General features: G+C 44.7%; 2 protein-coding genes across 2 annotated transcripts in view; both read left to right on the top strand.

Annotated features, from left to right (window-relative positions):
- negr1 (neuronal growth regulator 1) overlaps positions 1–13,946 on the top strand; it is a 192,603-nt gene that overhangs the window by 67,932 nt on the left and 110,725 nt on the right. The gene's annotated exons all lie outside the window — the stretch shown is intronic.
- Positions 6,833–13,065, top strand: ppan (peter pan homolog). Its single transcript, XM_046049922.1, has 13 exons — positions 6,833–7,060; positions 7,406–7,576; positions 7,769–7,870; positions 7,986–8,036; positions 8,221–8,391; positions 8,618–8,694; positions 8,920–9,027; positions 9,162–9,285; positions 9,375–9,453; positions 9,643–9,772; positions 9,855–10,012; positions 10,104–10,511; positions 11,995–13,065. The coding sequence occupies exons 1-13, from the start codon at positions 7,046–7,048 to the stop codon at positions 12,948–12,950; spliced, it is 2,550 nt and encodes an 849-aa protein (XP_045905878.1). The 5' UTR covers positions 6,833–7,045; the 3' UTR covers positions 12,951–13,065.

Raw genomic sequence — 13,946 nt, 5'->3', positions numbered from 1 at the left:
CTGCACTCCCCACTCTCCACACACAGTCTGCCTGCTTTCTGCTCCTTATACCGGCTCCTGCGCTCCCGCTGATTGTAAACTGGGGACAGGTGTGCACCCTAGCCTCCTGGCTGCAACATTAGAGGGGGGAAGGGCAGGACCTGCAGAGCACAGACGAGCAGCAGTACACAGACACAGGGCTCAAGGGCCGTAACACTCCCCCCCATAAAATCAAACTAGGGGTTTGACCAACTCAGTCACCACTTGTTTTTTTCTTTCCTACCACCCGGCAAAAAAAAACAAACACTCCCCCCCACTCTCAAACATCTTTCCCCAGAAGATGAAGGAATCTCACCCGCGGGACAACGCGTTGGCTATCAAACATCTTTCCCCAGAAGATGAAGGAATCTCACCCGCGGGACTATAACCAACATAGACTCCAAAATGCTGCAGAGCGAGCAGCAATGCGAGGGTTTCCTTCTCTATGGTGGAGTAGTTTAGCTGATGTTTTTTAAACTTGAAAGAGAAGTAGCTAACCGGATGGCACACATCTCCTGTTCCATCCTGCAACAGCACAGCTCCAGCGCCGGTGGCACTTGCGTCAACCTCGAGCTTAAAGGGGAGAGAGAGGTTAGTTGCGGCCAGGACTGGGGCACAACAAAGGAGAGATTTCACCGCCTCAAAAGCATGTTGACACTCATCCGTCCACACGAATGGGACTGTGGGACTACATAAGCTAGTCAGGGGGGCGACAACTACTGAGAAGTTCCTACAAAAACACCTGTAATATCCAGCCATACCAAGGAAACGACGGAGTTCACATCTGGTTGCGGGGGCTGGGTAGGTTAACACAGCAGAAACCTTGGCGTTAACAGGACAGACCTGGCCGTGGCCTACCTCTTTACCCAAGTATGTCACCGTGGCCTTTCCAAACTCACACTTAGCCAAGTTTAGAGTCAGTGCTGCTAACCTCTGGAACACCGCAGCCAAAGTAGACAGGTAACCAGCCCAGTCGGCTGAGTACACTACCACATTGTCTAAGTAAACATTGCAGTTTGGGACAGTCCCCAATACCATATCCATCATTCGTTGGAATGTTGCAGGCGCATTCCTCATTCCGAAGGCCATAACAGTGTACTGCATGAAGTCATCTGGGGTAACAAACGCAGAGATATCGGATGCACGAGGGGTTAATGGCACCTGCCAGTACCCCTTTAGCAGGTCTAGCTTAGTGATGTACTCCGCGGGACCAATACCATCTATGCAGTCCTCCATCCTGGGCAACGGGAACGAGTCTGGGACGGTCACTGCATTTACCTTACGAAAGTCTGTGCAGAAACGTGGTGTACCGTCAGACTTAGGAGTAAGTAAACATGGCGAACTCCATGGGCTACAGCTGGGTCGGGCTAACCCATTTCGTACCATGTAATCAACTTCCTCTTTCATCATTTCTCTTAGCCAGCGGACAACGATATGCATGCTGCTTTATGGGGGCAGCTGTCCCAACGTCGATATCGTGACGCAGTACAGTGGTCTGGGATGGCACATCGCTAAACAGAGGGAGATGAGAGGTTATCAACACCATTACATCATCACGTTGTCTCGGGGGAGGTAGGACAAATGTGCCTCTAGGCTAGACAAGAGCTTTGAATTGGGCAACCTACCACCCTGGTGACCTTCATTGAGCCCTGCTAAGCCATCATCAGGTTCAGCCCCACCACAAACCAAGGAAACGGAGGGGTTGCCTGGAGCAGCAGTCTCCGGAGTTTCTTCCTGCTTCTCCTGAGCCGCTTCTCTGGAATGATAGGGCTTCAACATATTAATGTGACACAGGCGTCTCTTTCTTTTACAGTCAGGTGTGTGAATGATGTAATCAGTCCCCGAAACCTTGTTTTCCACCACATAGGGTCCGGAAAAACGGGCAGTGAGGGCAGCTCCAAGCACAGGCAGTAAAACCAACACTTGTTCTCCTGGTTTAAATTGTTCGACTGCTTTTCTGTCAAACCGCTGCTTCATGCCTACTTGTGCCAGAGCCAAAGCCTTCTTTGCCAGGGAGGTGGCACGGTGCAACCGCTCTGTTCTGGGACACAAAATCCAATACATTCATTTTCGGCAAGGAGCCAGACACTAACTGCTCCTTCAACACCTTAAGTGGTCCCTGCACGTTATGACCAAAAACGAGCTCAGCTGGACTGAACCCCAAAGACTCCTGCCTAGCATCGCGCACAGCAAAGAGCATGTATGGCACACCCTCATCCCAGTCTCTTTCTGTGTCATAACAGAATTTCTTCAACGCGGACTTGAGCGTCTGGTGCCAACGCTCAAGTGCACCTTGTGATTCCGGGTGATAAGCGCTAGAAACAGAGTGTGAAATTCCCAGTGCTTGCAACGTCTGACGGAAAGTCTTGGAAAGGAAGTTGGTACCTTGGTCGGTTTGTACAACTTTCGGCAGTCCAAAGGTGGTGAAGAATTTTGTGAGAGCTTTCATGATGGCGGGAGCGGTAATTTTTCTTAAGGGCACAGCCTCAGGAAAACGGGTGGACACGCACATCACAGTTAGCAGAAACTGGTTCCCTGACTTCGTTCTAGGCAAGGGACCAACACAATCCACAATGACATGCTCAAATGGTTCACCAACAGCAGGAACTGGATGCAGTGGGGCAGGTGGCACGATCTGGTTTGGTTTCCCCACGATCTGGCATGTACTGCAAGTTCTGCAGTAGCGCGCTACATCAGCCTTCATGCCTGGCCAGAAAAAATGTCTAAGCACACGGTTGTAAGTCTTGGCGACGCCTAGGTGACCCGACCACAAGTGTTCATGTGCTAGCTCTAGCACATGCCGGCGCCACCCCACCGGAACTACAACCTGATAAACAGTGTCGCGAACCCCAGTCAGATCGGCCGTCCCACCATGAGGAACCCACTTGCGCATTAACACTTCATCCTCAAGAAAATGCTGCTGACTTGCTCGCTCACTAGCATCACACCCAGCTGCAGCAAGACATTTCGCCAGGGAGGAATCACTCTGTTGAGCATTGATAAGGACCTTGCAGGTTAATGGCAAGGTTATCTCAGGAACAGTGACTGAGGAGGCAGCATTTACAGGCACCTGTGTTGGACGGTTCTCTGCCCCACCACTAGAGGGCAATTGGTCCTCCCTAAACACAGAGGGGAACAATGAATCTGAAAGATCCACCCCTTGGGTCTGCTTACACGCTTGCGCCCTAGTCAACACACTGACTGAAAACACTCCAGGGTGCTTTTGAACCAACTCATCAGATTCAACTTCAGGGATAGGAGTATCCACCACCTCTGGGTCTGGAAAAACCTTTCCACCAGCAATGTCATTTCCTAGGATAAAATCTACCCCATCAACAGGAAAATGAGACCGAACAGCGACGGGAAAGAAACCAGACACTAGCTTGGACTGCACATGAATAGAATGTAAAGGAGCAGGTACAAAGCTCATCCCGATACCTCGAACTACAGCGCTCACATCACGGGCAGATTGAGAGTTCATTGGCAGTACGCTAGCTAAGATAAATGAGCGTGGGCCACCCGTGTCCCTCAGCACTGTGACCGGGCGCTGATCATCAGGTTTACCGGTGAGGGGTACCAGACCCTGGGAAATAAAAGGCCTGAAGCATTCGTCAGGTTCCCCTACAGCCAGCTGACGGTCACAGGGAGACAGTCTTAATCAACCCAACTCCTTTTGGCGGTCTAGCCACTGGAGGCTGGGGCTTTTGTTTATAGAGAGCACACTCTGCAAGAAGATGATCAGGTTTATGACCAAAAAAAAAAAAACAACGCTTGTCCACCTGTGCCACTGAGCCAACACGAGTACCCTGAGTGGTGCTGGGCTTCCTTACAGCATCACCACAAGGGGACGAGTAATGTCTGACAGAAGTGTTCTTGTGTGTCAAGGCAAACTCATCAGCAAGCGTAGCAGCCTGCTGCAGTGTGGTTACTTTGTTCGTTGAGATAAACAAGTCTTTTCCGACACACAGTTCTTGAACGCTTCCAACAGCATCAGCTCGTGAACTGAGGAGAAATCGTCGGCTTTACATGCAGCACACCACCGATCAAACAAAATCCCTTGTTCTCTAGCGAAATCAATGTAAGTCTGGCCTACCCCTTTTCTGAGAGCCCTGAAACGTTGCCTGTACGCCTCTGGCACCAGCTCATACACCCGCAAGATGGCGCTCTTAACTTTTTCATAGGAGAGACTATCCTGCACAGACAGTGATGAGCAAGCCTCCTGAGCTTTCCCTGACAGTTTACACTGTAGCAGGATGGCCCACACATCTTTTGGCCACCTCAGGGCAACAGCAATGCGCTCAAAAGCAGTGAAATAGCTCTCAATGTCAGTCTCACGAAAGACAGGGACTAGAGAAATGTGTTTACTTACATCAAAGGTACTAGGGAGGGCAGATCCTGATGACCCAGTACCGGTGGCTGAGAACTGCGCTGACCGCAGCGCCAACTCGCGCATTCTAATAGCGGTTTCTGCCTCCAACTTCTTTAGCTCCAACTCCCTCCTGAGCTGGTGCTCGCATTCCTCCCGCTCCAAATGGAGCCGAGCCAAACGAACCTTCAACCGTGCGTCCTCTCTAGAGGTAGGGGAGGACTCCACGGACAATGGATAATATCTTGGCAGGGTGAACTGCTTACCCCCGCCCGGCTTCACACCGAGTGTATCCGCTGCATCAGGTGGCGTGGCCACATCCTCCTAGACACAGAAAACCCATAATGTTTAGCGATAGCAAACAGATCAGCTTTCTTACATCCATCCAGCTGCCCTAGCGTAGGTTTGGCTACAAACCCCTCCAAACAAAACACAGCTATCTTTGCTGCAATTGCTACCTGGCTAACACCAACGGAAGCAGTAACACCACACAACAGTGTAAAACAACAACAAGTGTACGCAGACAAAATACAACCGCATCGGCTACAGAACAGTCACACACCAGCTTCCTCAAAAGAGCAACCCCTTCCCCAGGGCCCTGCCTACCCAAAACTTAGCCTAAGCTGTCTTCTGGGGCATGCCGGGCTTGAGGCGACTTTAAAGGCAAAACTTCGGCGGCCAGGGCCCCGAAAGCCTACCTCCGACAGGGAACTCGTTCCCCACCCAGGATTTGCCCCGAAAATAATAAAGGAAAAATAACCACCAAGTGCCCGATGGAAAGACTGCTAGGCAGCCTAGCTGGACACTTCTAACTAGCTAGGGAAAGGTCTACCCTGGAAAAACTGGACAGTGGAAACCCACACGCAATAGTCAATGTGAACAGTTCCAACACAAATACAAACAATAAGTGCTTCCCCACAACCCAGAATGTTTGGGAAAAAGTATCCCGGACGAGCCCCCAAATTGTTACGAACCTCCAGTGGAATATCCAGGGGATGAGGAGGTTAGTGACAATAATAGAATCATTCCAGGTTGAAGGAAGCCAGGAGACAGATTTTACAGGACATACGGCATTTTATTTACAATAAGGAGGGAAAAAAAGCTAAGGTACCCTCAGGGAGGGTCTACAAAAAACGACTTCCCAAAAACGCCCACAAATGCCACAAATGAGAAAACACAGGATACAATAACGAATTTCACCCTCCCTCCACTGAGGGAGTGAACCCCACCACAAGGTTCAGACTTATCACTTGCTGCACTGTAGTCTCTCCACACTCTCCACACTCTCCACACTCTCCACACTCTCCACACTCTCCACACTCTCCACACTCTCCACACTCTCCACACTCTCCACACTCTCCACACTCTCCACACTCTCCACACTCTCCACACTCTCCACACCCAGTCTGCCTGCTCTCTGCTCCTTATACCGGCTCCTGCGCTCCCGCTGATTGTAAACTGGGGACAGGTGTGCACCCTAGCCTCCTGGCTGCAACATTATAGGGGGGAAGGGCAGGACCTGCAGAGCACAGAGGAGCAGCAGTACACAGACACACAGGGCTCAAGGGCCGTAACACAGACGCATAGTTAATAAACATTTTCAGTCGTCTTAATTTTTTCACTAATTTGAAAATTGAAAAAAATGTTATAATAATAATTGTTATACATATGTAGCTCCAACATGTGCTTCATTATTGTCAGGCCAATTACGCAGTTTGAATTTGAATATTTCATTTCCTTTTGCAAATGTTTGTATTGAAATTAGCCTATATGTTGTAGGGGTGTATGTTTTTTATAACAATATGTATTACATATACTGTTAACATTAATAGCATACTATGAATGGGGTATAAATCTCTATTTATAATTGGTATCTCCCATTGAAGAATCAATCAGTTGTTGCAGTTCCTAAATGTGGCCACAGGAGTGCAATAAATACCCATGATTCTAAATAGTAGTGAGTAGTTTCTGTAGGCTATAAATTCTAGTGTACTTGCAAAAAAATCGACAATAATACATTAATACTTAAAACTGACTTAAAGTTTGGGACTTCTACTAATAATTAATTCGTGATGGCTTCGACTTGCAATTTGTAAGGGCAGCGTCAGTCCGACCACAGTCTATGAGTCCGACAGATGAAAGATAAATATCATCCATCCATCCATCTTCATCCGCTCTCCGGATCGGGAGATAAATATCAATAAAATGTCAATTTTAAATGTACTGGGCATTCAGTATAACGACTTATCTCAGGATCGCCAGACTGACTAATAAGCAATCTACAGTCTTAGTTTGGCCTATTTAGATATATATCAAGGTGTCCCACAAGTAAAATGCATTTCAATTTTAAGTCTTTAAAAAAAAATACGTGTAGATTTTCTAGTTTATAAGAATTCAAAGTATGCTTACATTACTTGCGGATCACTTTTGATAGGAACTCTTATCAGATGCGTGAGCAACACGGATACATCAGTGTGTGACACACGGTTGTAACCATGTGGAAGGTGTCGCGTTGACTTCGTAGTTGAATGGTTTAACCTGTGGTAGACGAAGGTTTACGTGCACGATGAACGAATTTTCTCTTGACAGCATAAATATAGTGTCGCAACAGTTAATGTTACTTTGTTGACTGAATTCGTCTTTTCAACATCGCGGTGAATTATGGGGAAATCAAAGGTAAGTAGCGGCCTGTGCTAGCAGGTTAGCCTTAACTGAAGCGAGTAACTTAAGCCTGGTGTAAACTTAGCACAATTATTCAAGAGGCTGTCTTAATTAATTTTCTGTTGAGATGGTGAGACTTGTATTAAATGTTAAACATCTCGTTTAACTGCAGTTGGCGTTGAATGTGTTGTAAAAGATAACGTTAATAGAGCTGCATGGGAAAATAACGTTTTGACGCGTTTAGGATGAGTTCCCTTTTCAAGCTTTCATCTTAAAGCAAAGCAAAATCACAAAGGAATCTGTCAAATGTTACTATCTTTTTTTTCTCCTCCGTGATAAGTAACATGTGGTGCCTTTCAGACCAAGAACCAGAAGAAATCCCGAGCAACAGCCAACCATGTGGCCGAAGAGACCTACGGAGCTATCCCCCACTCCTTCGTGTTTCATCGGGGTCAGATTGGGAAAAACGTTGGTCAGCTTGTCCTGGACGTGCGGAGAGTCATGGAGCCATACACTGCAGAGTCTCTTAAGGTCCGTCTGTGAAACCAAAAGCTGGACCAGATGTCTTCAGCACAGATGTGTGACTGCACACACCTGATTAATGAGGCCATGTTGTTTTTAATGAAGCAGAAAGTGAAATGGCATCTCAGCATGTGCTTTGATCTGTGTCATGCCGCCTCACACTCACTACGTTTGACCTGTTTGTGCTTTTTTTGGTACCAGATTAGGAAGAAGAATGTGCTTAAAGACTTTGTGGCTATCGCGGGACCACTGGGAGTGACACACTTCATGATCTTCAGCAAGACTCCCAGCAGTATCAACATGGTAAGATCAGCTCGCGCCATAAGCCAACAGTTCTTTGGAATTGAAGGACTTGGCAATTTGACCATATAACACCCGTACCACCATCCACCCAACAACACATTTCTTGTGCTTTCAGAGACTTGCTCGACTTCCTAAAGGTCCCATGCTTCACTTCAGAGTGCTCAAGGTAAATATAGGAGGTAAAGCTCAAGTACAACAAATAGATGGGCTCAAATGATGTCACTTTAATATTTGACTGTTAGTGATGTTTTCAAAGTAAACGCACTGATGTGCCCAAACTAACAAAGTCATTTCAGTCTCTTAATTTTTTCCCACTTTTAAAAGGATTATTACTTTCCCCCCCTCCCCAGTACACTCTCATCAAAGACGTGGTTTCATCTCTGAAGAAGCACAGGATGCACGAGCAGCAGTTCACACATCATCCGCTACTCATCCTCAATAACTTTGGATCGGATGGCATGCATGTCAAACTCATGGCCACCATGTTCCAGCACATGTTTCCTTCCATTAATGTGCACAAGGTACGTTTTTCCAGCAGAACTGTTGCAGCGTTGTCACTTTGTTTGACTCACGATTTAAAGCCTTGTTGGCATGATGAAAGTATAGTCTTCTGAGATTACCCTTGAAGATTAGTGAAAAGTAAACGCTTTCTGATTTCTGAGTCTTTGAGTCATTCAGCAGTGTAAAGGTTTAACTGTCAGTACAAGGGGGGGGGAAATAAGGTTATTGTTTTTTTTGTTTTTTCAGGTAAGCCTCAACAACATCAAGAGATGTGTGCTGCTGAATTTCAACCCGGTGTCCCAGGAAATTGAATTTCGACATTAGTAAGTAAATATTTTCTCATTCACACAAAGTGAGTCGTTGATTTCTTTTATTGTCTTGTGACGTGATGGTTGGGCTCAGATGATGACAGATTATGACTTGACTGTTCAGTGATGTATGTTCAAAGTAAACGCACTGATGAACCACCACACAATAGCCGAATGTATTTTATTCACTGATTAAAATTTTACACTGACCCACGCGATCGTCGTGTTCCCAACCTGCAGCAGTTTGAAGGTCGTCCCTGTGGGCATGAGCCGCGGAGTCAAGAAGCTGATGCAGGAGAAGTTCCCCAACATGAGCAAGTTTGAGGACATCAGTGAGCTCCTGATGAAGTAAGGCTCTTGGGAAGGTACAATTCTTTGAGTCAAGGGGCACTAAGTTTGTAGGCAGTCTGCATCTGTTCTGACATCTGCAGAGCTGGTGGTGTTGTCTGATGAACTACTCTGTGCCCTCTTACAACTCTCAGGGGGGCGAATCTATCAGAGAGTGAGGCAGAGCAAGATGGTGAGCACAACATAACTGAATTACCGCAGGTCTACTCTGGCCGCGGCAACATGGCGTCCCAGCAGAGTGCGGTCCGTCTGACAGAGGTAAGGATGCAGAGGGAGTGTAAACCTTTGAAACAGTGTGAAGCTGATGCTTGAAAGGCAGCTAAATTGTTGCACTGTGTTGCCCTCAGATTGGTCCTCGCATGACTCTGCAGCTGGTGAAGATACAAGAAGGCATGGGAGAGGGGAATGTTCTTTACCACGCCATTAGTGAGTGCACATCTGCCCTTGCTCATTTATCTTTTTTTATTTGGGTGTACATGATGAAAGAACCTGTATGAATTCCATGATTTCTCTACAAGTAAACGCTTACTGATGCATCTAAAGGTGGCATCGTTTTTAATGTAGAGCTGGTACAGATTGTCTTTTAATTGGAAATTGTCATGCTATAATTACCAGTCTCGAAGACGGAGGAGGAAATCCAGGAGATCCTGAACCGGAAGGAGGCCCAGCTAAAAGAGAGAGAGGGTCGGCGGAAAAAGCAGGAGCAGAACGTCGCTCAGAAGAAAGAGAAACGAGAAGAAAACAAGTAATTTGATAGATCTTTTGCCTTATCCATTTTTTGGGTGGGTTGAAGTGTAAAACTTTGTTTTTGCCCTCACTCCTAACAGAAAAAAGAGCCTGGAAGGCATTAAGAGGAAACGCGCTGAGGATGAAGAGGACAGTGAGGTGGAGGATCCCGGGATGCAGGATGATCGGCCAGCTGCTGTCGAATCTGATGACGAGGTGGAGTACTACAGACAGGCTGTAGGACAGGAACCAGATGAAGGTGAATATAACAGTGTGCTATAAACTTGAGTCTTTTGGGTCGTGTTGCAAATGTATTTATTCACCAACAACTTTTTGTCTGTTTTGTGAAGACATGTTCCCTAGTACCAAGAAGAGGCATAGCTCAGAAAAGACTCATGGACCTGCCAAGAAGAGGAAGATGTCTCCCGGTAAACCGCCAAGAAAAGACAGAGATGCTAAATCACAGAGGAGAACCGGTCAAGGAGGACAGCACAGAGATAGACCAGGAAAAGGATGGAAGAGGGACGGGGAGAAACCGTTTGGAAAGAAAACAGGGCCCAGAGGAAAGGCATTCGGAGCAAAGAAAGCCGGTGACAGGGAGAACAAATTTGGTGGGAAGAAATTTCAAGGGAACAAAACATTTGGTGGAAAGAAAAATCAGGACAAATCATTCAAATCTAAAGGCCAGAAAGGCAAGTCGGGTTTTAAGAAGAAAGGTGCAGGAGCAAAGCAGGACTTCAAACAGAGGAAAGGAAAAGGCTGAACTCTGCCCCTTCTTTCTGCACATGGACATTGAATGTGTAACGCTGGAGCACCAGATGGCAGCAAGCATCCATTTTAAGGCCTCAGCAGAGTCGTGGTTCTTTGTGAGACTGTTTACTGCTGAAAATCAGCAGAAGGACAGAAGAAAACAAGCATGCTATATTTTCACACTGAGTTAATATTGAAAATGTACTTGTTCAATAAATTGTTTTTAAAAATTATCTTGCCAACTTAGTAGATGATTTTATTCTTATCAGTCAGTCGGTGCAGCCAGTTTCTTGGGATTCATGAGATAATTTCAGGGCTTTTTTGTCCCTTTCTGTGAGACATCTATTTATAGTTCAACATGGCCACAAATAGGCCGGATGTTCTTATAATTCAGCTCTGAAGTTGATTGTAGAAACTCACGAAGGTATATTTGTTGGTCCTCCTCAGCCCAAAAGATAAATTTAGCTGCACCTGTGGCTTTTGGTTCTCCACTAACCAACAAAGTCTTCATGGAAGGATGGAGTTGTAAGTAGCAATAGTAAATATCTCATTAGTGATTACAATAATATAAAAAATATGATCAACACAGACTTGGTTTCTATATTTCCTTTAAAACTAAAGCCAGTAATAATACCACATTGTAAAAATACTATCTTGAAAATGAGTATAATCAAGAAAATGCACTTAAATATTACAAGTAAAAGAACTCAATGCAGAAAATACTTTGTTTAAATAGTTTAAAGTAAAAGCAGCAAATCTTTACATTTGTGAAGCTCAAACCATGAAATGTTTTTACATGGAAAATTACTTTTTTTTTTTTTTTATCACCAATTGTTTCAGATGTATAAACTGTTGGGGAGATTAATTTTTAGCATAACATTTTACAAACTCTTCATGTCTTTTTGTTTGTGTGTGTAAAAATCTTAATGTGTAAAGTAACTAAAGTTGTCAGATAGCCTAAATGCAATAAAGTAGAAGTGCCTCACATTTTTACTTGCGTAGTCTACAGTACTTGAGTTAATGTACTTATTTCTTTTAATAAAACAGTGGCTATTTATCATCGCAACATAGTGTTGCTTCTTCAAATTGCGAAATGTATGCTGAGGGTAAGAGGAAGTTCCAAGTGTCAGGTTTGTCACCAAGCATCACATGTCTCTGCCAAAGAAGATAGTTGAGGGGTTTCTCGCTTTTACAGAAACCACACAGGAAAACATCCCTTCGGGTGATATGCTTCTTCACAGAATAGATTACCTTAAATTGCCCTCTCAGTAAGTGGAAGTCAACATTTTCTTTATAATTTCTGCATATTTACTAAAAATGTTACAATGAAGATTACATAGGCCTATTGCATTTGTATGTTTTTTTTAAAGATTGTTCTCTAGGAATATGTTTCCTAACTTCCTACACTTTACAGTTGTAAAATATTTACTTGTGTCAAAATGAATGTGGTTTTTATTCAAATTTAATGAATTAATATACTTCACTTTACAGATTTTGGACCGTACAAACTGAGAAAGAAGCTCGATCACAAAATGCAGCTGAATTACTCTCATTGTGAGCGGTTTCAAACGGCCCTGCTGCCCTCAGTGTACGGAGTTGAGTTCATTGTAGCCCTGGCAGGAAACGTGTTCGCTCTGTGGCTACTTGTAGTCAGAGAGAGAAAGAACTGGCACACTGGCGTTGTGCTGTCGTGTAACCTGGCCATCAGTGACCTGCTGTATGTCATGAGCCTGCCTTTGCTGATCGCCTACTACTCACTGGAGAAACACTGGATATTTGGCAACGCTGTGTGCAAAATAGAGAGGTTTCTTTTCACCTGCAACCTCTATGTGAGCATCTTCTTCATCATGGCAATAAGTGTGAACCGATGTGTGGCCCTCGCTTGTCCCTTCTTTACACGATCCCGTGTTCGGACTGCCCATGCCAAGGCCGTCAGTGTCGTCATCTGGATTGTTGTAGGAGTAATTTCCTGCCCTGTGTTGAAATTTGCCTCTGTTTGCCCTAATGCGGACAAAAATAACTGTGTGTCATTCTGTAACGAGACTCAGCGAAGCCCTCACTTCACTTACAAAATGTTTCTTGCTGTGTTTGGGTGTCTTGTTCCCTTCCTGGTTACTTTCACGTCTTACTGTGTGGTGATTTGGGTGGTGTGGAAAAATGTCAGTATAACCACGCTGGAGAAACGTAAGGTAGCCCTGTTGGTCACATCAGTGCTTGTGCTGTATGCCATTTCGTTTGTGCCTTACCACATATTTCAGATATATCTCTTCCATCCGAAACGCGTCAGTGCCTGTTGGGTCTACAAGATGTACCAAGTGTGTAAAGGACTGGCAACTCTGAACATGTGCATCCATCCAATCCTTTACATGGCTGTGTCTGACAGTATAAGAGTAGCTTGTTGTGGGAAGAGCCCAGAGGACAACACCGGGGGAGTAATGAGAAAGTAGAGCTTCCTCTTTTCAGCTTGCAAAATTTTATTTCTACACAGACTTGTTTTTGTTATTTCTGAAAGTTATTTTTCTATTATTACCATTTGTAATAAAGACTTCTTTGTTTGCTGCAGTGTGCCTGCTTTTAATTTGAAACATCTTAAAATCCTTCTGTTTAACTTAATGTCTGAATCAGCCCGCATCATTATCAGAAAGTGAGATTGGAGAGTTGTTATTCTATACTGAGCCAAAACAGAATACTAGTTGCTGTATAATATTACGCAGGCATTTAGCTTCATTGCAGAGGAATCCCCACTAAAATAAACACAGGGGATTTTGTCTGTAACCGACACAATAACATAAAATTGCATCAGGTATATTTGATAAAAAGATTCAAACCAGTTCTGAGGAAGTGGTTGACCGCCACAGAACGTGTGGGCAGGAGCAGTTCTTATTTTTTTCCAGCAGCCTATAACTTTATAGGCTTTTTAGAATCAGAATCAGAAGGAGCTTTATTGCCAAGTAGTGTTTTACACATACGAGGAATTTGCTGTGGTGATAAGGTGCTGCACGCAGACCATACAGAAACATACAGATGACATAAATAGATGTAGAAATATACAAATATGGAATAAACAAATGAAAGTTATATGAGAATAATAGAATAGAGAAAAATACTATTTTCAAACAACGTGGCAGATATCGACATGCGCATTGCTCTGGTTTGTGTTGTGCAGACATATTGCAATGGAAGAGGATGTTGTGTGCATATTTATATATAAATTGACAATATGAAAAATAAATATAACAATAAAACAACTGTGGTGTCCGAACAATAATGCTGCGATGATGTGTTGAGAAGAAATCCGCTTGACACTGTTCTTGATCATAAAAGTTTATTACATCAAGGAGGTGTCATCAATTACAAGCTCTGCAGCAGCTTGGAGAGTGACCCAGCCCGATGACCACTCTGTCTCTCTGTACATCAAACACAGCTTATATAGGACATGTTTA

The sequence above is a fragment of the Micropterus dolomieu genome, linkage group LG05, assembly GCF_021292245.1.
Source record: "Micropterus dolomieu isolate WLL.071019.BEF.003 ecotype Adirondacks linkage group LG05, ASM2129224v1, whole genome shotgun sequence".
Lineage (NCBI taxonomy): Eukaryota > Metazoa > Chordata > Actinopteri > Centrarchiformes > Centrarchidae > Micropterus > Micropterus dolomieu.
Note: the sequence above shows the minus strand (reverse complement) of the source record. Positions and strands in the feature narration are given on the sequence as shown.